This window comes from Erinaceus europaeus, chromosome 15, assembly GCF_950295315.1.
Source record: "Erinaceus europaeus chromosome 15, mEriEur2.1, whole genome shotgun sequence".
Lineage (NCBI taxonomy): Eukaryota > Metazoa > Chordata > Mammalia > Eulipotyphla > Erinaceidae > Erinaceus > Erinaceus europaeus.
The window spans coordinates 87,212,376-87,232,645 of record NC_080176.1 but is presented as its reverse complement, the minus strand read 5'-3'; the positions used below and the strand labels follow the sequence as shown (position 1 = coordinate 87,232,645).

At 45.7% G+C, this 20,270-nt stretch overlaps 1 protein-coding gene across 5 annotated transcripts in view; it reads left to right on the top strand.

The window, feature by feature from the left end:
* Nucleotides 1–472: 472 nt before the first annotated feature.
* NETO1 (neuropilin and tolloid like 1) overlaps nt 473–20,270 on the top strand; it is a 146,026-nt gene continuing 126,228 nt past the window's right edge. For 4 of the 5 annotated variants that reach the window (XM_060174039.1, XM_007520579.3, XM_060174042.1 and 1 more), the window contains exons 1-4: nt 793–1,241; nt 3,482–3,535; nt 3,763–3,900; nt 14,671–14,919. In XM_060174039.1, coding sequence (XP_060030022.1) covers nt 1,214–1,241; nt 3,482–3,535; nt 3,763–3,900; nt 14,671–14,919 — 469 coding nt within the window. In that variant the 5' untranslated portion in view covers nt 793–1,213. Of the gene's footprint in view, nt 1,242–3,481; nt 3,536–3,762; nt 3,901–14,670; nt 14,920–18,100; nt 18,332–20,270 lie in introns of those variants that run through there. The other variant, XM_060174040.1, reaches the window with a different exon arrangement.

Below are 20,270 nucleotides of genomic sequence, written 5' to 3'. Positions count from 1 at the left end.
TGTTTCCTTACGCAAGGACACAGGTTCAAGCCCCCGCTCCCCACCTGCGGAGAGAGAGAGGGCTGGGTAAGCTTCATGTCTGGCCAGGCAGCAGGGTGGTAGACATCTCTCTTTTTCTCCCTCTCTATCCTGCCCTGTCTCTCAATATCTCCCTGTCTCTATCCAATAAATAAAGGAAATCGATTTTTAAATGTGAAAAGAAATGACAATAATAAATACAGAGCTTCGCAACCCCGGAGAAGACGTCCCTTGCCCTGTCCTGTCCCACACGGAGGTCCAGCTGGGAACTCGCAGACTTGCTCCTGGCACCCCCCCACCCCCGCCCCGGAAGAGCCGGCTCCCATCACCGCTCCTCCTCCGCCCCCCACCCCCTCCCGCCACCCCCATCCAAGCCGAGCGCGGGGCGCGGGGCGCGGTGCGCGGTGCGGGGTTCCAGTCGCCTCCGCCCCACTGCGCGGCTCCCAGCCTGCGCGCTCCCTGCAGGTGCCCGGCTCCCCCGAAGGGCGCGCAGCCCCCCCAGCCCCCAGCATCTCGGGGACCCCCGCCCCCCGGCCCCGGGCCCCGCCTCCCGGGCCGCCCACCGCCTGCAGGCTGGCCGAGGTGGCCCGGGACGGACGCCTCCCTCCAGGCTCCGATGTCTCAGCGCCTCGTCCGCAAGGGCCGGCGACACTCGCGCTGCTCCTGCGACCTGCTGCTGCTCGGGGCGTCCGGGGCTGGGGACTGAGCTCCCGGCACCGCCACCAGCGCCACTGTCACCGCCGCTCCCGCCAGCTTTGTCGCCGCCGCCGCCGCCGCCGCCTCCGGGGCCAGCAGCCTGGTCGCCGCCACTGTCACCGCCGCCGCCCCCCGCGCCCGCTCCGTCCGGCCCGCGCTGCCGTCGACCCAACCGGGGGCCCGGAGGCGCCCCCCGGGGCTCGAACCCTCAGCCGGCTGCAGCCCGACCGGCCGGGGATGCTGAGCAGGAGGGCGCTGCGGCCGGCCGAGCTGCGGGGGGCGCGGGGCGCGGGGTGTGATGCGCGCGTCCTGGCCGGGAAGCCGGCTGCGCGGCGGTGAGCGAGCACAGGCAGCCGCCGGGGCCCCTGCCCAGGGGAGCCGGCCGCCGCGGGGCCCCGCAGCCCGCCCGCGCCGCCCCGCGCGCCCCCCGCGCCCCCCGCGCGCCCCCTGCGCTCCATGGAATTCGTGGGGTGCGGGGCGGCTGGAGTAACGCACAGACATGATCCATGGACGCGGTTTGGTGCACAGTGAGTAGCTCCCCTGGGTGAGGGGGGCGCACCCTGCATACCCCCGCCCCAGCCAGCCCTTACCCCAAGGAGCTCTGGCGCTGGAAACTTTCTGTATTGCAGTAGAATGCAGCGGGGCGAATGGGGGCGGGGGGTTGCAGCCTGTTCGGCCCAGAGACGCAACCTCCTGTCCAGCGGCGGGAACCCCGGGGCGCGGGCACTGGGGACCCCAGGGTACTCCCCCCCCCCCGGGAGCAGGTGCACCTGCAGAGCGAGCCAGGCTGCCAGCCTATGTGGTGGGCTTCTGTTGGGCTCATCCTGCCTCTCCCGGTGTGGGGGTGCAGTCGAGGGGGGTGCTTGGGGAAAACTCTGCAGGCCCAGCTTCCCCATAAGGGTCGCTAATTCGGGGTCTCCCGGATGGCCAAGGGGAAGGCCGGGCGAGCGAGCGCCAAGCCCAGCCACCCCAGCAGCCCGCAGAAGCCCGCCGCCGCTGTGGCTCCCTTCATCAGAGTGTGGCTTCGCGTGCGTGCAGCTGGGGGCAGGGGTGTCGGGAGCAAACAAGTAATCCCACCCAGAGTCTTGAAGCCCAAGGCGGTGGCAGAGCCGGTGTGTGCTGTGGATCTCGGCTTGGAAAGCTGGGTGTAGAGTGTTCACCTCGTGACAAGCAGCTCCAGGATTGCTCAGAGGATGTGTTAATCACACTGCGTGCCTCCCGGGGGCGACTCTGTAAAACAAACAAACAAACAAATAAAAGCAGAGTAAAGAGACCACTCAGAATGCATCCTAACACCCAGGGCTGTGTACTGTCTGGGTATGTGTGGAATCGTGACAAGTTTCATAATAATAATAATAATAATAATAATAATAATAATAATAATAATAATAATAATACAAGTTTCATAATAATAATAACAACAACAATACTAATGCTTTTCTCTCTGTCCAGTTGCAGGTAGTAACAACAGCTAGGGTGTTAGGCTAAGAGCCAAGAACAGGCTGGAGTACAAAGTAGCAACATAGCTGTGATTCCTCAGACAGCAATACTAAGGCTCACTTCCTTTTCCTGGCACCATGTTTTAAACCCACATGTCTTAATCTCCCTGAGCCAGCTTTTGCTGAGGAAATCAATGGTTCCACCTCCCTTTGGTAAAATTCTCTTTAAGTAGATTTATGATGATCCACCCAGAAGACCACAGAGGGAGACAGAGACAGAGACAGAGAGAGAGAGATATTAAGTGATTGGACAGCAAAAGAAATAAAAGAGAATAAAATAGAAGTGGCAAGCTTAGGGAGAGTAAAGAATAGAATACTTTTACTAATTTTTGGCGTTGCAAAAATAAATAAATAAAGCCTATAAATGGAGAACGTGCCGGTTAAAAAAAGTTCAAGTCCCTTTGGACTTTGTATATCAAGGTCTGATTTTGCTGCTGAGTGTGATTAACTCAAAATATTTAGACATCACCTTTCTGAAAATAACAATTTCTAGACAACAACACATACTAAATCAAAGTTAGAAGAGATTAACTTCCTACTACTGCAGAAGATTCAGAGAATGAGGATTATGTGGTAGGTCAGTACATTTTTATAAGTAATATTAAAAATAAATAATGCAGCCTAATGCCTCCAAATCACACTAATCCGTTTATCTCACACCCACTCCCCTCCTCACACACACAATCACAGAGGATTTGCCTAAGTATTTATTTTCTGAAATACAAAAGCTTTGGTAATGTGTCTGTAGCAGTTCCAGAGTCCTTTAGAATCCTTTCCATTTTCTTTCTGTTCCTTTATTCCCTTACCCACTGTTCCTCTCCCCTGCTGGACAAAAAAAAAAAAAAAAAAAAAAAAAAAAAAAAAAAAAAAGAAAGAAAGAAAGAAAGAAAGAAAAAAAGTTATCAAAACCTTTCGTAAAGGATAGCTTAGAAACAGGCAGTTTTGGTTCTGCAAAGCGTCCCCTGACTGCCTCCCCCACCCTCAGGGTAAATGTGACCATCTTAGATTGCAGTACCCCTGATCTGGAAGCCAGAGTTGTTGGAAGAGTCTCATTCATTTGTAACTTGCATTCTTTCCTGAAAAGATATCTGGGTCCTCCTGATGCTGCACTTGAGATCAGTTTCTGCAAGTTCTGAGTCAACTCAGAACAGTTGACACTAATAAAATGATTCTGCCGGGTGTCAGTTTAATCTTTATGGTGTCATGGAGATCAGTCGCATCAGTGTATATTAGTGTACTCTGACTCTCCTTTCTCTTTTCTGTTGCAGTTGTAGCAAGTTTAATCATCCTCCATTTGTCTGGGGCAACCAAGAAAGGAGCAGGTGTGTTTCTCGGGAAGAGTGGGGGTGGAAAACCACTTTGTGCTCCCCCACCCCATATTCTCAAAATACCAGAATAGCTGAACATTTTCTAGTGTGCCCAGTTGATTGGTGTTGACTAAGACAACCTTTCAAAATTAATTCACTAATGGACATTACAAGAATGTTCTTCCTATTTTTAGTTGCACAGAGAATTGGATGCTTCTTGTGATTTTTTTTTTTCTTTGCAGAAAAGCAAATCACCTCAGAAACACAGAAATCAGTGCAGTGTGGAACTTGGACAAAACATGCAGAGGGAGGTATCTTCACATCTCCAAACTACCCCAGCAAGTACCCCCCAGACCGAGAATGCATTTACATCATAGAAGGTGAGTCCTGGGATGCCAGCTCTGCAGAGAGCACTCAGCCTGCTTGGCCTTCCCTATTCTGTGGAGGGACACTGTTTTGGTAGACTTAACAAAATAAAACAAACAAAAGGTTTTGGAGATTATAGACTTGAAGATGCCTGAGTGAACCCTATAGCTGTAGCAAACTGAGAATCAAGGTAATTATTAAAGTTCTATTAGCAATCAGTGATGGTCAAGTAAATGATGGGGAGAAAAAGTCAGCCACTTGGTTTAGTTTTCAGCTGATTCAACTGATTTGAAGTTTTTTTTCTTTATTGTCTTGTAGTTATTATTGTTGTTATTGATGTCGTCATTGTTGGATTGGACAGAGAGAAATGGAGAGAGGAGGGGAAGACAGAGAGGGGGAGAGAAAGACAGACACCTGCAGACCTGCTTCACCACCTGTGAAGCGACTCCCCTGCGGGTGGGGACCCAGGGGCTTGAACTGGGCTCCTTAACTCTGGTCCTTGCGCTTTGTGCCACCTGTGCTTAACCTGCTGCGCTACGGCCTGAGTCTCTAATTTGAACTTTTAAAGTAATGGAGTGATTGCAGAGTTGGTCTGTGATGATATTAACAAATGTGTCCCGTTTTGCAAAGCTAGAGCTTGGTTAGTTTAACAGTTATGGGATAACTACACATTTGTTTTTGTTTCTTTAATGATAGAGGTCACAGAAAACACTGGTGCTAGGAGTCAATCTCAAATTTTTGTTTTCTGAATAGCAGCCTGATTGATAGGTTGGCTTAGTTTGTGTTCTGAGTTATAGTACTGTGATTGAAATGCCAAAGTCAGAATTCCAAAATATGACTTCTTTTCATGACATTCCCCAGTGCAGAGGACAAATGGTACTGAACTGCTGTCTCTGAACATTTTCCATTTCTATCAAGTTTGTAGAGACCATTCTCTGAATAAAACTTTAAAAAATATTTATTTATTCCCTTTTGTTGCCTTGTTTTATTGTTGTAGTTATTATTGTTGTTATTGATGTTGTTGGATAGGACAGAGAGAAATGGAGAGAGGAGGGGAAGACAGAGAGGGAGAGAGAAAGACAGACACCTGCAGACCTGCTTCACTGCTTGTGAAGCGACTTCCCTGCAGGTGGGGAACCGGGGGCTTGAAACGGGATCCTTATGCTGGTCCTTGTGCTTTGTGCCACCTGTGCTTAACCAGCTGTGCTATACCCAACTCCCTTGAATAACACTTTTAAGAAAATAAGGTCAACGTTTCATGTAGGGACGACACTTTCCATCTAGACCTGTTAGTTTGTGATTATTATTATTATTATTATTATTATTTTATTTAAGAAAGGATTAATTAACAAAACCATAGGGTAGGAGGGGTACAATTCCACACAATTCCCACCACCCAATCTCCATATCCCACCCCCTCCCCTGATAGCTTTCCCATTCTCTATCCTTCTGGGAGCATGGACCCAGGGTCATTGTGGGTTGCAGAAGGTAGAAGGTCTGGCTTCTGTAATTTCTTCCCCTCTGAACATGGGCGTTGACTGGTCGGTCCATACTCCCAGTCTGCCTCTCTCTTTCCCTAGTAGGGTGAGTCTCTGGGGAAGCTGAGCTCCAGGACACATTGGTGGAGTCTTCAGTCTAGGGAAGCCTGGCCGGCATCCTCATGACATCTGGAACCTGGTGATTTAAAAGAGAGTTAACATATGAAGCCAAACAAATTGTTGAGCAATCATGGACCCAAAGCTTGGAATAGTGGAGAGGAAGTGTTAGGGGGGTACTCACTGCAAACTCTAGTGTACTTCTGCTTTCAGGTATATATTTTGCAGTAGTTTACGGATATGTGTGAACATCTGCTCTCTCTCACAGAAACTGGTGTATATCTACGTTTTGGGACTTTGTTAGAAAGTGAACCACCTGAGATGAAATTAGAGTATACTATGAAAGGAAAGGTCTCACCCGAGTAATGAAGCTGAAGGGTTGTCATTCCACACGTGAAGTCTCTGGACACAGTCTGAAGTGAAGCATGATGAGGTGGCAGTCGTTGTGTTGGTTAGGTTGTGACCAGCAGATGCAATATTATTTGATATGGATTGGGAGAGGCATATGGGAAAGTGGGCCCTATCCAAGGGTTCCAGGACTGGGGGAAGTAGAGGCTCTATAGTGGAGATGTGAGGTTCCTGCTGTCTTAGGGTTCCAAAAGACAATCGATAGTTAATGTTATCATCACATTATTTGGTAATTGGGTTAACTTTGAAAAGTCCTTTTGTTAGGGTTTGCTGTACAGTACCCAGTATCTTGTATATAGCTGTGCTATTCTTTGCTTCTGATCCACTTGGTCTAGGCTTTTGAGAGAGTCCGCATATCAATTACACAGCCTATATATTGAAAAGATTCAGTTTGTGTTTTGAAAAACTTCAAGACATACAATTAATTTTTCCCCTCTTGTATTAACTAACTAGTGATTTATATGACTACATTTTACTAGGAGTGTACATAAACACCATTCCCACCACCAAAAGACTGTGACCCATCCCTTCCACCCACTCCCACCCCCCAGTGGCCCAGGAAGCTGCATGTCTACCCCTCACCACAGGGTTTTTACTTTGGTGCCCTACTTTAAATTCAGTCAAATCCTGCTTGGAATTTCCCTCTCTGTTCTTCTTCCTCAACTTCTGTTGATGAGTGGGATCATCCCATACTCATCTTTATCTTTCTGACTTAGCTCACTTCACATAATTCCTTCTAGCTCTGTCCATGATGGGTCAGAGAAGGTGGGTTCATTGTTGTTGATAACTGCGTAGTATGTGATTATAGTGCTCCTATTCTTAGCACTTACCCAAACACAGTTTCCTTAATGAGAAAAGTAGGCCCACTGTACATGTTGCAATAAACAATTCATTCATTTTGAAGGATCTTCTCAGGGAGAGTCCTCTTGTTTAATCAAATTCCAGAATCTCTATTTTGAAATGGTTCTTACTAATTTTTATTAATTCAGTTATTGCTAGCATGGCACATTTTGGCCTAAGGAATTCTCCTTTCCTCTTGTGCTTGAAGCCAAGATAGAGCGCACTACAAAAACCAAAACAAAACATAAAAACCAAAGGACGCTTGTTAAGGAATCAAGAGGTCTGCATTGCTGCTCAGTAAACCTGGCCACCAAGAGAACAACAACAACCACAACAACAGCAAAAAAGATTTATTCAGGTGCTAGCAATCCTGAGAAAATGGTGGATGCAGATCTCAATGAATCCTCTTCCTCTCCTGCTGGGTCTCAGGGCTAGGAATGGAGGAGGAGAAGTTGCCCTGTCCTGTGGCCATTCAAGAGAAGTCCCTGACTTAGTGGACCACTGGGACCTGGTGTTTTGTCCTTTGTAAGACAGTAACATAAGATCATGAAGTAACACCTTTCCCAGGTGTTCTCATGACTGCCTCATGAACACTCCTCACTGTCAGGGCACAAGGCGACGGTGGGAGGCAATGAGAAGGTAGAAGGGACATCTTTGTGGAGGCCAGGATGGAGTCTGTAATGTTTGCACACTACACTGCCCTAGTCAAGGAGAAAGTTAAGAAATCTGAGCACTGGAAGGTTTTTTTTTTTTTTCTCCTATGATTAATAGAAAAAAATAAATCAATCAAAACACAAACATTTCTGAGTTAAAATTAATTGTTCTCTTTTTTATCAAGTTGATATTACAAATCATATATGTGTGTGTGTGTGACTTGCCAATAAATTAACTTCTATTAAAACTTGTAGTCATATGAAGTAGGTATTTTCCTTTATGTTTACAGATAAAGAAGAATGGAGAGGGGGTTGGGCGGTAACGCAGCTGGTTAAGTGCACTTAGTGCAAAGCGTAAGTAAGGACTAGGTGTAAGGATCCCGTTTGGAGCCCCTGGCTCCCCACTTGCTGTGGGGGTGGCTTCACAAGTGGTGAAGCAGGTCTGCAGGTGTCTGTCTTTTTCTCCCCTTCTTTGTCTTCTTGTACTTTCTCAATTTCTCTCTGTCCTATCCAACAACACCAGTAATAACATTAACAGCAACAATGGGAAGGAGAAGATGTCTGCCAGAAGTGGATTAGTAGTGCAGGCACCACTTCTTCTTCTAGCGTTTGCCCTTCTTCCATAGCCAGTCAACAGCGTCAGGTTGAAAGGTGTCAGGAGCTGCTTGTTGCTGGCTTTGAAAGTGACTGGGATCCATGTGGATTCAGTCGGCTAGGAAGGATCATCAGTTTCCCCAATGAATGGGTACTCACAGGATGCACCACGAGAAGGTCGATCCAATGCATCCCAAGTGAGCCTCAGTGACCACCCTAAAGGAAAAAAAGAAAAAAACCAACAAAACTAGGGAAAGATAGGAACAGCTTGGGGGTATGGATTGACCTGCAAAGGCCCATGTCCAATGGAGAAGCAATTACAGAAGCCAGACCTCCCACCTTCAGGCACCCCATAAAGGTCTTTGGTTCATACCCCAGAGGGATAAAGAACAGGAAGCTGGGTGGGGGATTGATAGCATAATGGTTATGCAAAGAGACTCTCATGCCTGAGGCTCCAAAGTACCAGGTACAATCATCTGCACCACCAGCAGCTAGAGCTGAGCAGTGCTGGGGGGGGGGGGGGCAAGAAAGAGAGAGAAAAGGGGAGGTTGAAAATGTTGCTTAAGTTCACCATAGCAATGAATCTGTGCTTTGAAGCAGCTTTTTTTCTTTTAAACACCAAATTGTTAAAAAGAAATGTTCTCTGTTCTCTTATTTAAGGAGTTAATTCAGAAGCAAATATTTGCATGTTCACTAAGCCTTCCTGTTTATTGTTATTTGGGATTAAAAGGCATTGTCAACATTTGAGCTTAATATCGGGAACATACATTCATTTGGATTTAACTCAAGGGGGAGCTAAAATCTGAGGAATAAATTGTACCTTCACTAGCCTAGGTTTTGCTTATAGAATGTTGAAGAAAATACGAGTGGTCCTTGTCATAGGAAGCGTTCATTAGGGTCTGGTGGGGAGACAGCCCCTGCAGAAAGCAGTTTAAAAAGACTCCCAGGTTAGCCGCTTTTGTAATGGGGGGAAGAGAGGAAAGGCTACTAGGAGGAAGAGATGCTTATGTTCTCTCATAAAGAACATTCAGGAGATCATCATGCTCTCTGCAGAACAGCATACAAAGAAGTTCAGAGAAATGATCTTGGGGTCGGCGGTAGCGCAGCGGGTTAAGTGTATGTGGCGCAAAGCACAAAGATCTATATAAGGATCCCCACCTGCAGGGGAGTCTCTTCACAGGCGGTGAAGCAGGTCTGCAGGTGTCTGTCTTTCTCTCCCCCCTCTCCATTTCTCTCTGTCCTATCTAACAACCAATGAGCGACATCAACAACAATAAAAACCACAACAAGGTGACAACAACAAAGGCAACAAAAGGGGGAAAAATGGCCTCCAGGAGCAGTGGATTCATGGTGCAGGCACTGAGCCCCAGCAGTAACTCGAGAGGCAAAAAAAAAAAAGAAAGAAAAAAGAAATGATCTTGTTGGGGAGTCACCTAGACCACCACAAGGTTTGAGTCTATAGTGACGAAGTGGGGAAGGAGGCAGACTCAGATAAAGGATAGCCTAGTCTGGGAGCCATTACTGTGCACAAGGACCCAGGTTCAAACCCCTGGAACCCACTTGCAGGGGGAAAGCTTCACGAGTGGTGAAGCAGGGCTGCAGGTGTCTCTCTATCTTTTCCCCTCTCTACTTCCACCTCGCCTCTCGATTTTTCTCTGACTCTATCTAATAATAAAAATAAAATAACAACAACAAAAAAGGAGAACCTAGTTTTCCTTCTATCCCATTCATAAAAAGATGGGCTTTGTGTAGTAAAGATAGTGGAGTGGTGTTGAAACAAGTTGAGAAAATAAATACTTATAAGATTTTGATGAAGTAACCAAAGGGGAAGATTTTAAGCTGAAACTACTGCAAAAGACCAAGTGAATCATGGGAGAGCTGTGACTACAATCACGACCTGATGGTGAGTCAGAGGAGACCAAAGAGGTAGTTAAGAAACTGAGCCATGATCGATCAGATGCAGGAATGAAAAGAAAAGGGAGAGGGAGGGAGGGAGGGAGGGAGGGAAGGAGAAAGAGAGAGAGAGAGAGAGAGAGAGAGAGAATATACCAGGGCCACAGAAAGTTTTAAAGTTTTTAGCTTGGTGACCTATGCAGTGAAATTTCTCCACCACACTCAGAATACCAGTGGGGCAAGAGGGTTTGCATGAAAGGTATTGTGTTCATCTTTGGTGTTCAGGGACTCGTCTCCTTGGTTGTTTGTTTCCCGTGAGTTTTGATTTGCTCACATTTTCTGACACCTAAAGGTATCTTTATATCATACCATTTCTTCCACTATGCGTCGGTGGCCCTAGTGTTTTGATAGGGAGCAAGAGGGAGATTGGGCGGGAGGTATTGGAAGGGAAATCCAGAGAGGCAAACTGGGGAGTTGAGTCTAAGATACCATAGCTAGATAAACATATAGCAGTTAGAGCACACATTTCAAGGAGCAGAAAGAAACTGAAGTGTTTGACACCAAGGGAAATTAAGGCCAAAACAATGGCTTGTGCTCTGTACGGGCATTAAGAAGTTTCTAGTTACATGGGGGATGTGGGCCCAGCCTTCATCGACAAGCCAGCTCTCGAGACTGTGAAGTGGTGCTGGATGTGGTGGGTGGTCAAATTGTGGATGGGAAAGCTAGTTGTTTCTTTTTCTCATTGACATTTCTTTTTGCATTTGGAGGACACTTGGCTAAATAACGGGTCAGGTTTCTTGAAGCAAGAAAACATGTGATGAGGGCAGGCTGGGTCCCTTTTTTGGGTTTCATATGGTCTTAAAGTGTCTTCAGCTGGGAGGCAGAGTTAAGTTCTCTACGTGCACCAGGCATTCAGCAATTCTTAAAGCTATCAAGGCCTCTAACAAAGGCATCTCAGCTTTACACTAGAGATGAATCTCACAGAATGACAGCTGTGGGTTGAGTCAGTTGAAGGGGAAGAAGCTGTCAGTTCAGGCAGCTGGACTTCTGTCACTTTGAATGTGCCGTACACACCCTAATCGCATGTTCATCTTATCTCCCCTTAGTTCTGAAATGGTATTTTATTTCCTGCTGGAAGCTAGCAAGCGGACTTTTCTATAGGAGCACGTGCAGCTTTCTGCATACAAGAATGCAATCTACCTAAATCTGTAACGAGTGTGCGTTTACTCCAAGGGCCTGGAGAGGGTTATTTGTTTATGTGTACAGGCTTTAAAAGACTATGAAAGGGAATCTGGGAGGGCATGAGTGAGTGAATGCTGGATGTTTGTGGATTGCCTCATAGGGAGCATAGATGGGCAAATAGAGAGTTCTCAGTTAACGAAGAGAAGACTGTTCTTACTACCTTCTTCTCCCCAACTTCAGGCTATTGACAACTACAAGAAGTCGCTCACTTTCAAGGGTGCCGTCCTTCCTAATAAACTAAGGATTGTGGGAAGTCAAAGAGTAGAGAAGCCACCCATTGGATTCAGTGGGGGTGGTAGTAGCTCTGGTGTGTAAAAGTAGTGGTCCAGTTTATTTGTTCAAGATTTATTTATTTATAATAAAGAGAGAGGGAGGGGGAAAGAAGAGAAGAAAAGGCAGAATCTCACTCTGGCAGACACCAGGGATCCAACCCAAGACTTCATGTACACAAGTCCAATTCTCCACCTCCCTCGTCACCGCCTGGGTGCCAGGTCCAACATTGTTTTTTCTTGCTACTCAGTTCTTCTCCTTCCTCCTCTTCCTCCTCTTCCGCTTATTCCTTTTCTTCTTCTTCTTTCCTTCTCCTTCTCCTCTTCCTCCTCCTCCTCCTTCCTATCAGATTGGTGCACCTGGTTAAGCACACATTACAGTGCAAGGACGCAGGTTCAAACCCCTTGTCCCCACTTGTAGAAGGAAAGAAAGCTTCACAAGTGATGAAGCAGGACTGCAGGTGTGTCTCTTTCCTCTCCTTATATCCCCCCATCCTCTCTCAATTTCTCTCTGTCTCTATCCACTAATAGATAAGTAAATAAATATTAAAAATGTTTTAAAAACCACTACTCTAGTGATGATAGAGGCCATGTTTATTGATCTGTGGTCTAACGTGCTAATAAATAAAATCATTTCTAATCCCTCATGTCAGAGTGATAGGTGTCTCTTTTCAATGTCTAAGAGATTAGAAATGGTTCTCGAGACTGAAATAAAGCTAACAGTGATTGTTGAACCTCCCATCCTTCAATTTTGTCCTTGATTGCATCAGTATTACACTTGACTCAGGAAGTCTCTGCCTTCCAAGTCATCTTATATGTCAATCCCATGTAAGTTTTGATATCTATTCATGTACCCATTTAATTACCAACTACATTTTATGCACACATTTAATTTTAAAGCTAGCAAAGAAAAAAAGTGACACTCAAAACCATATTTAAGAACTGGTGATGGGTGCATGAATACAGTGGTTAAGGATAGTTAGTCTGACCTGCGGAGTAAGCCATGCTCCATGCTCATCTAGTTTTTGTTGTTGTTGTTGTTGTTGTTGTTTGTTAACATTAAGCTTCTGGAAAAAGCTGATCTTGCTGAGTTGCTGGGAAGATCTCCAAAGTACTCACAGCAATATCCATCTATGAAGTAGGATCCCTGTGTGTGGATATTTCAGCAATTTTGTGACAGTTTCAGGGTCTTTTGGCGGATTCCCAGTCTAGAATGGTAGGATGTGAGCTGTTTGTTTGTTATCAGGGGAGAAAGGAAGCAGATTAGCAAGTGCATTCCTGTGGAGCTTGGCCAAGCTGCCAGTACAGAGACTTGTCCACAATTTAAAAAAAATTATCTTTATTTGTTTATTGGATAGAGACAGTCAGAAATCAAGAGGAGAGGGAGAAAGAGAGGAAGAGAGACAGAGAGACACCTGCAGCCCTGTTTCACCACCTGGTAAGCTTTCCCCCTGCAGGTGGGAACTGGGGGTTTGAACCTGGGTCCTTGCGCATTGTAACATGTGCGCTCAACCAGATGCGCCACCTACCACAATTCTCTAGAGAGCACTAAGCTATTTATGTAGATCAGCTCACTTAAAGATTTTAAAAAGTATATTTATTTCTGAGAAATCCTCAGCCATTGAAGGGTGTTGGGAAAAGAAGGTGGCCAGGTGGTGGCTCACCTGGTTAAGTGCACACATTACAGTGCTCAAGGACCCAGATTCAAACCCCTGGGACCCACTTGTCGGGGGGAAAGCTTCATGAGTGAGGAAGCAGGGCTGCAAATGTCTCTCTGTCTCTTTCCCTTTCTATCTCTACAACGGCTCTCAATTTTTCACTGCCACTATCCAATAATAAATAAATAAATAAATAATAAATAAATAAAATATGTGTTTAAAGAAGGAGATGTCTACGTCTTACTCTGTAGCCAAAAGAAAGCTGATAATCTGACCCGTGAAAGTATGTATTCCAGAAAAATCACGTCCTACCTTGATGCACTTTGATCTGACCACAAAGTATGGTTTGGACTCTGTGCAGGCTTGGACCTGACTCTGAGCAGGTTTCAAATGGTTTCTGATCTTAATCTGGGAATTCTGGACAGGGTGGTAGCAGTCATAAATAGACAGATACCTACTTTCTAAACCTGAGTTAGCACCAGATCTCACATCACTGTGATTAGTTAGTTCTATACACGTCATTTTTGAACATCAGAATAGTGTTCTTTGAAAAATCTTCCATTTTAAGGGTCTTCTCCATTCAGATGTTTTTTTTTTCTTGTGGAAATGTAGTGCTTTACAATGCTGAAGTGTTTTGCGTCAAAGTTAAGGACTGTGGGATGTGTTAGTGTGTGTGTGTGTGTGTGTGTGTGTGTGTGTGTGTGTGTGTGTGTGTGGCGGGGTGATGTTCAGATCCAGGAATGTGATTTCAGAGGAGAACCTAGGTGGGGGGTTTAGAGTGTTATGTGGAAAACCGAGAAATGCTACACATGTACTAACTGCTGTATTTTACTGTCGACTATAAAGCATTGATTCCCCCCAACAAAGGAAATAATTATTTATTATTATTATTAATTTTCCCTTTTGTTGCCCTTTTGTTAATTGTTGTTGTAGTTATTGTTGTTGTTGCTGATGTCATTGTTGGATAGGACAGAGAGAAATGGAGAGAGGAGGGGAAGACAGAGAGGGGGAGAGAAAGAGAGACACCTGTAGACCTGCTTCACCGCCTGTGAAGTGACTCCCCTGCAGGTGGGGAGCCGGGGGCTCGAACTGGGATCCTTATGCCGGTCCTTGTGCTTCCTGCCACATGTGCTTAACCCACTGCACTACCGCCCAATCCCGGAAATGAAGAATTCTAAGCGTAGTATACATGCTTTTAATTTCTGTGCATACTTATTGAATTGATATAGCTAAACCTGAAGTAGAATCAAAAAGATCAAAATCAAATCTTAAGAGAGAACAGCAGGTTGAACACTGAGACTTAGCCTGAGTAAGGACCCAGGTTTCCTTGCTCTCCCCTACCTGCAGAGGGGGGTACTTCAGGAACAGTGAAGAAGGTCTGTAGGTATCTTTCTTTCTCTCTCCCTCTCTGTCTTCCCCACCCCTCTGATGGTCTCTCTGTCCTAACCAGTGAAATAGAAAAAGAAAAGAGGGCTAAATTTAGCTGTTAAGAGCAGTGGATTCACAGTGCTGATCCCCAAGCTCTATGCTACCAATTGATAACCCTGGTAGCAATGAGAGAGAGAGAGAGAAAGAGAGACACCTTCTAGATATATGACATGACACACCCTCTTTTTTTTTTCTTTCTTTCAGCTGCTCCAAGACAGTGCATTGAACTTTACTTTGATGAAAAGTACTCTATTGAACCTTCTTGGGAGTGTAAGTTTGATCACATTGAAGTTCGAGATGGACCTTTTGGATTTTCTCCAATAATTGGGCGTTTCTGTGGACAGCAACATCCACCTGTAATCAAATCCAGTGGAAGGTTTCTGTGGATTAAATTCTTTACGGATGGAGAGCTGGAATCCATCGGATTTTCAGCTCGATACAATTTCACTCCTGGTAAGTTGGTATTTTTTTTTTTCTCCATATCATTCTCTTCCTTTGATTTCTGTTTTCATCTTATAAGAACTTTTATGAGGCGACTTGATGACTTTTTCAAATAGTTTTCCAGGTTGATTTAAACTGAGACTTAAAACATTCTCAAGTCTTTTCACTAAATTCCAAATTCACTCAATTCTGAAAGAAAAATAAATGTTCCTTAAAAGGTAGCTTTCACTCTGGGTAAAGTGTCATGACACAAAGTTTACATGGTCCTCAGGGACAGAATTAGTTACATAATTAAGTGGAGTTCTCTTATGCCGACGTGTAATTTGAGACACCATCTATAATAATGATACAAATTCAACATTGAATCCCACTAAAACTTAAAAGGTAATTGCAGTTTTGTAAAATGAATCCATAAAAAAATATTTTGAAAATCTGAATCAAGCATCCATTTGTCTTGAAAAAATATAATTTTCTTAAGCAAATGGATCTTAGTATAAGACAGTCTCATCTCTTTTAGAAATGTAAATCCCCAAGATTTTGAATGAAAAGAAATAGACCTATCCCAGTCAAACATTCATCAACCAGACCTGGCAGACATTATCTGTAATTTTAGAATCATACATCCAATATCCATTTTCCTCAAGCTTGTTATTATTAAAAAGTACATTGTGATGGTGAAAGTTTCCTTTGGATGATGAGGGGAAAAAATATCAGTTAACACATTTTGTAGATCCATCACATGGAAGTAAATGGAGATTTGATAAGAGGAATTTCTGCTTGATGGAGTAGTGACTTGGATTGATAAAACGTGCTGTGCTATTTGTGTCTAGTTGCTGTTGTTAGTCTGCCCACCAGTCTTTACTTTGGTAAGAAGGAGATGGGTGAAGTTGGAATTCTGTAAAACTTGGAGACGATTTCATTCTCTGCCACTGAGAAACAGCTCAACTGAGTTGTCAGATTCAACTCAAGCAGTAACTCTTGATGTCAGTGACTTTACCGTTGATGATGAGTTTTCTCTTCTTATGGAGAATGTCAGTCAGGTTTGGTATTCAGTGTTGCATATTGAGTGACTTAAAAAAAAAAAAACGATCAATAGGAGTGCTTTCACTTTACTGAGGGATATGGTTGATACTGCCTTTTGCTGATACTGAATTGTTTGCAGAATCCTTGGGATTGTGGTGATGCATTGCAAGAAAGTACATTTGATTGCTTTATCTGTGAGATTATTATTATTATTATTTTGCCTCCAGGGTTTTTTGCCGGGGCTTGGTGCCTAGACCACGAATCCACTGCTCCTGGAGGAGCATTTTATTTCCCTTTTGTTACCCTGTGCCGGGTTCTCCTGGGGGCCCGGCTAGCTCAGTCAGTAGAGCATGAGGCCCTTAATCTCAGAGTCATGGGTTCATGTCCCACGTTGGGCGGTGGATGTCGGGTTCTCCTTGGGGGCCTATCTTGGGTCCAGCTCTCTCTGCGTGACCATCCCGTTGGCCAACGGAGAAGGGTGCAGATAAGAACTTGTCCCAAGGCAGCGGGGGTGGGCATGCTGGGGTCCTCTTTGCAACCTGCAGCAAGAGACTAGACCAAAGACCACCCCAGGGGCCTGTGGCAGCAGATAAGCCATTTATTGAGCGGCAGAACAGAGGCTTTAAAGGGTGGTAGGCAGTAGGAGGAAGCTTTACCTTATATGGTTAAAGCACCAGGAGGTTGAGAAGGGGTGGGGTTCTTCCAGTAATCCTTAGGTGGGTGGTCTGGCTGGTTTGGGAATCCACCATAAATGGTCAAAAGGAATGGGAGACAGGGAAGTGGTGAGGGGGTTTCTAGTAAGAGTAAGCTGACCAACTGGTTTGGGAACAAGGAAGTGAACTGTTGTGTTAGAGAATGTGGGGCCCTTGTGGGGTGGGGGAGTCTGACAGGGGGACAAAATCCTGGAGGTCGAGGCCCGCCCCCCCCCCGCTGCTCGACCCCGGGTGGGGGAGACTGATGGGGTGGCTGTACCTCCAGGCGCCCATTTTTTTTCACAGGGGGTCCACACCATGCTCACCCTCAGCCTCACAGTTCCCCACAGCCCTGGTTGTTTTACCATTGTTGTGGTTATTATTATCCTTGTTATTGATGTCGTTATTGTTGGATAGGACAGAGAGAAATGGAGAGACGAGGGGAAGACAGAGAGAGGGAGAGAAAGATAGACACCTTCAGACCTGCTTCACCGCCTGTGAAGCGACTCCCCTTGCAGGTGGGGAGCTGGGGGCTCGAACCGGGATCCTTCCACTGGTCCTTGCGCTTTGCGCCACGTGTGCTTAACCCGCTGCACTACTGCCTGACCCCATGTCTGTGAGATTATTAATGCTTGAGTTATGAGTGTGTACACACACACACACACACACACACACACACACACACACACACATCCTAGTAGAAGGCAGTTTAGCCCACATTTGTCATGCATCTCTCTCTTTCCCACCCCCACCCCTTGTCTCAGATGGTAATTTTGAGTTATATCAGAACTTCTTCTTCTTCTAGCATTTGCCCTTCTTCCGTAGCCAGTCAACAGCGTCAGGTTGAGCCTGATGTCAAGTTTCGAGACCTCCTTTGAATCTGGAGAGGCGGCAGTCGTTGACTATGTGGGTCATAGTCTGTCTGGAGCCGCAGGGGCAGTTCGGGTCGTCTCTGGCTCCCCAGCGATGGAACATAGCGGCGCACCGGCCATGGCCTGTTTGATAGCGACTGAGGAGGGCCCGATCATAACGTGCTAGGTCAAAGCCGGGTGGACGCTTGCAGGGGTCTGTGATGAGGTGTTTGTTCTTTACCTCAGCTGACTGCCAACTCTGAAAGGTCCTAAGTAGCAGATACCATATCCTAGGCTTCTTTCCTTCCTGGGTTTGGTGATGGTGTGTTTAGAGTCTCGGATTCACAGTCATGTTTCCGTGAAGCACGTGGGGCCACCTACACCCTTCACTAGCTCTCATGAGGCTATTCTCAGTGAAAGGCGGGCCTCAGTCTCTGTCCTAGTCTTTATGAATCCACATTGCTTTCTGCATGCTGTCCTCTGATGCTTATTTCTTCACTATTTCCTCCATCTGCAGGAGGCAATTTTGTTACTAGGAAAAGAAAAAAACTACAGAGAAGATGAGGAGATAATTGCATGAGGTTAAAGCTGTTTTAAGCCTGAATGGAGACTTGTGTTTCTTTTCAGATCAGCTAGAAAAAAATAGAGCTGATGCCAACCAGACTTCCCTGGGCAGACACCCCCACCAATGTGTCCTGGAGCTCTGCTTTCCCAGAATCCCAGAGAGAGGCAGGCTGGGAGTATGGATCGACATGTCAATACCCATGTTACAGAAGCCAGACCTCCCACCTTCTGCATCCCACAATGACCCTGGGTCCATACTCCCAGAGGGATAGAGAATAGGAAAGCTATCAGGGGAGGGGAGGGGATACAGAGTTCTGGTGGTGGGAATTGTGTGGAGTTGTACCCCTCTTATCCTATGGCTTTTGTCAGTGTTTCCTTTTTAAAAATAAAAATAAAATAAGACAAAATAAAATAAGAAAAAAATACAGGGAAGCCTATGCTTTTCCTAGGATGGAAAAAATAGAGACTTGTTTAGCTTCCATGTTTATAGAAGATTGTGTTCTGCATTCCAAGACCATTGCCCAAGGGGCAATATCTACAGCTCATTCTGCACGGATTCTTAGAATCAGAGGCACGGTTTATCTTCTGAACACACTTGATTATCCAGAGGATGATGAGATCACACACAGAGACAGTGAAAGTGGGATATTACCATTCCGTATATTCTGCCATGCTTGATGTCACTTAGCCGAGATGCATGGTGGTTTCCGCCTTGTGGACAGTTATTCTCCCGTGATGCACTGGGTCCCAGGTGGCTCTCTCTCTACTTCTCTTTCCCATCTCTAGCCTCCGTCTTACTGACTGGCAAACCAGTTGTGTCAACTCTTTAGTTTTTATTTATTCATTGATTTAATTTATTTATAAAATTCAAAGATAGAAAATGTTGACAGAAACTGTTTGATAAGAGGGGTAAAATTCCACACATTTCCCACCAACAGAGTTCCATATCCCATCACTGGACTCTTCCCTGTTCTTTATCACTCTGGGAGCATGGACCCGGGATCCATCATTATGGGGAGCAGAAAGTGGGAGTTCTGGCTTCTGTCATGGCTTCTCCACAGGATATAGACTTTGGCAGGTGGACCCACACCCCCAGTCTGTCTCTGTCTTTCCCTAGTGGGGCAGGGCTCTGGGGAAGCAGAGCTCCAGGACACACTGGTGGGGTCTTCTGCCCCTGGGAAAGTCAGGTTGGTGTCATGGTAATATCTGCAACCTGGTGTCTAAAAAAGCATTAAGATATAAAGCAGAACAAATTGTTGACTAATCAGGAACCTAAAGGCAAGAATATAGCAGATGAGATTTGAGTTTTCCATTCAAAAAAAAAGTAGATCTATTTTAGGTATATTCCAAGGGGCCCATGACTTTACTAATTTTTTGCCTGAGCCTGACAGCTAACATGCAGATGGAACAAAGGTATTATCTGGGGAGATGGGGTCAGGGTTGGAAATGGGTCTAGAAAGCTGGATCAGGGCAGAGAGTAGCTCCCAACTGTGTCAACTCTGAACCTTACAACTGGCTTCTACTTCTTTACACCAGAGTCTCTGACTTACCTTTGCAAATAGTTCTTAGTCCCGTCTTGAGTGCTGGTGAGAAGGACTTAGCCAAGCAGAAGTTATGCGTGGATATTGAGGAGCCACGGTGGAACCAGGGGACAGGCCACAGAAACACGTGAACATCTTTTATTTTAGGTGAACCCTTGACACATTTTGATGCGTCCACATTTTCATGGTTTGTAGTTATTCTGGAAGACCGTGTCAATCCTGGATCTGCAACGCAGCTATGAGTTGCCTTGGGTTAGAGCTTAACATTAAGAAGGATTGTGAGAGGGAGAAGACAACAGTATGTGAAGTCCTGAGGTTCAAGATGGACAGATAGCTTCCTGGTGGAGTGCAGTGCTTGATGCAAAGGATTCCAGAGTGAATGAATCACTGGGGCTTGATGCTATGAATCCACTGCTCCTGGCAGACATTTTTTTCATTTTATTGAGATAGGACAGAGAGAAACTGAGAGGGAGAGATGGAGAGGGTGAGAGAAAGGCAGACACCTGCAGAATTGTTTGACAGCTTGTGAAATGTGTCCCCCCCCCCCCCCCGCCCTGCAGGTGTGAAGCTGGGGGTTTGAACCTGGATCCTTGTGTGGGCCCTTGCACTCAGTACTAGGTATGCTTAACTGGGTGTACTGCCCACTGGTCCCCTTCATTATTTTTTTCTTTCTATTTTTATTTGATGGGACA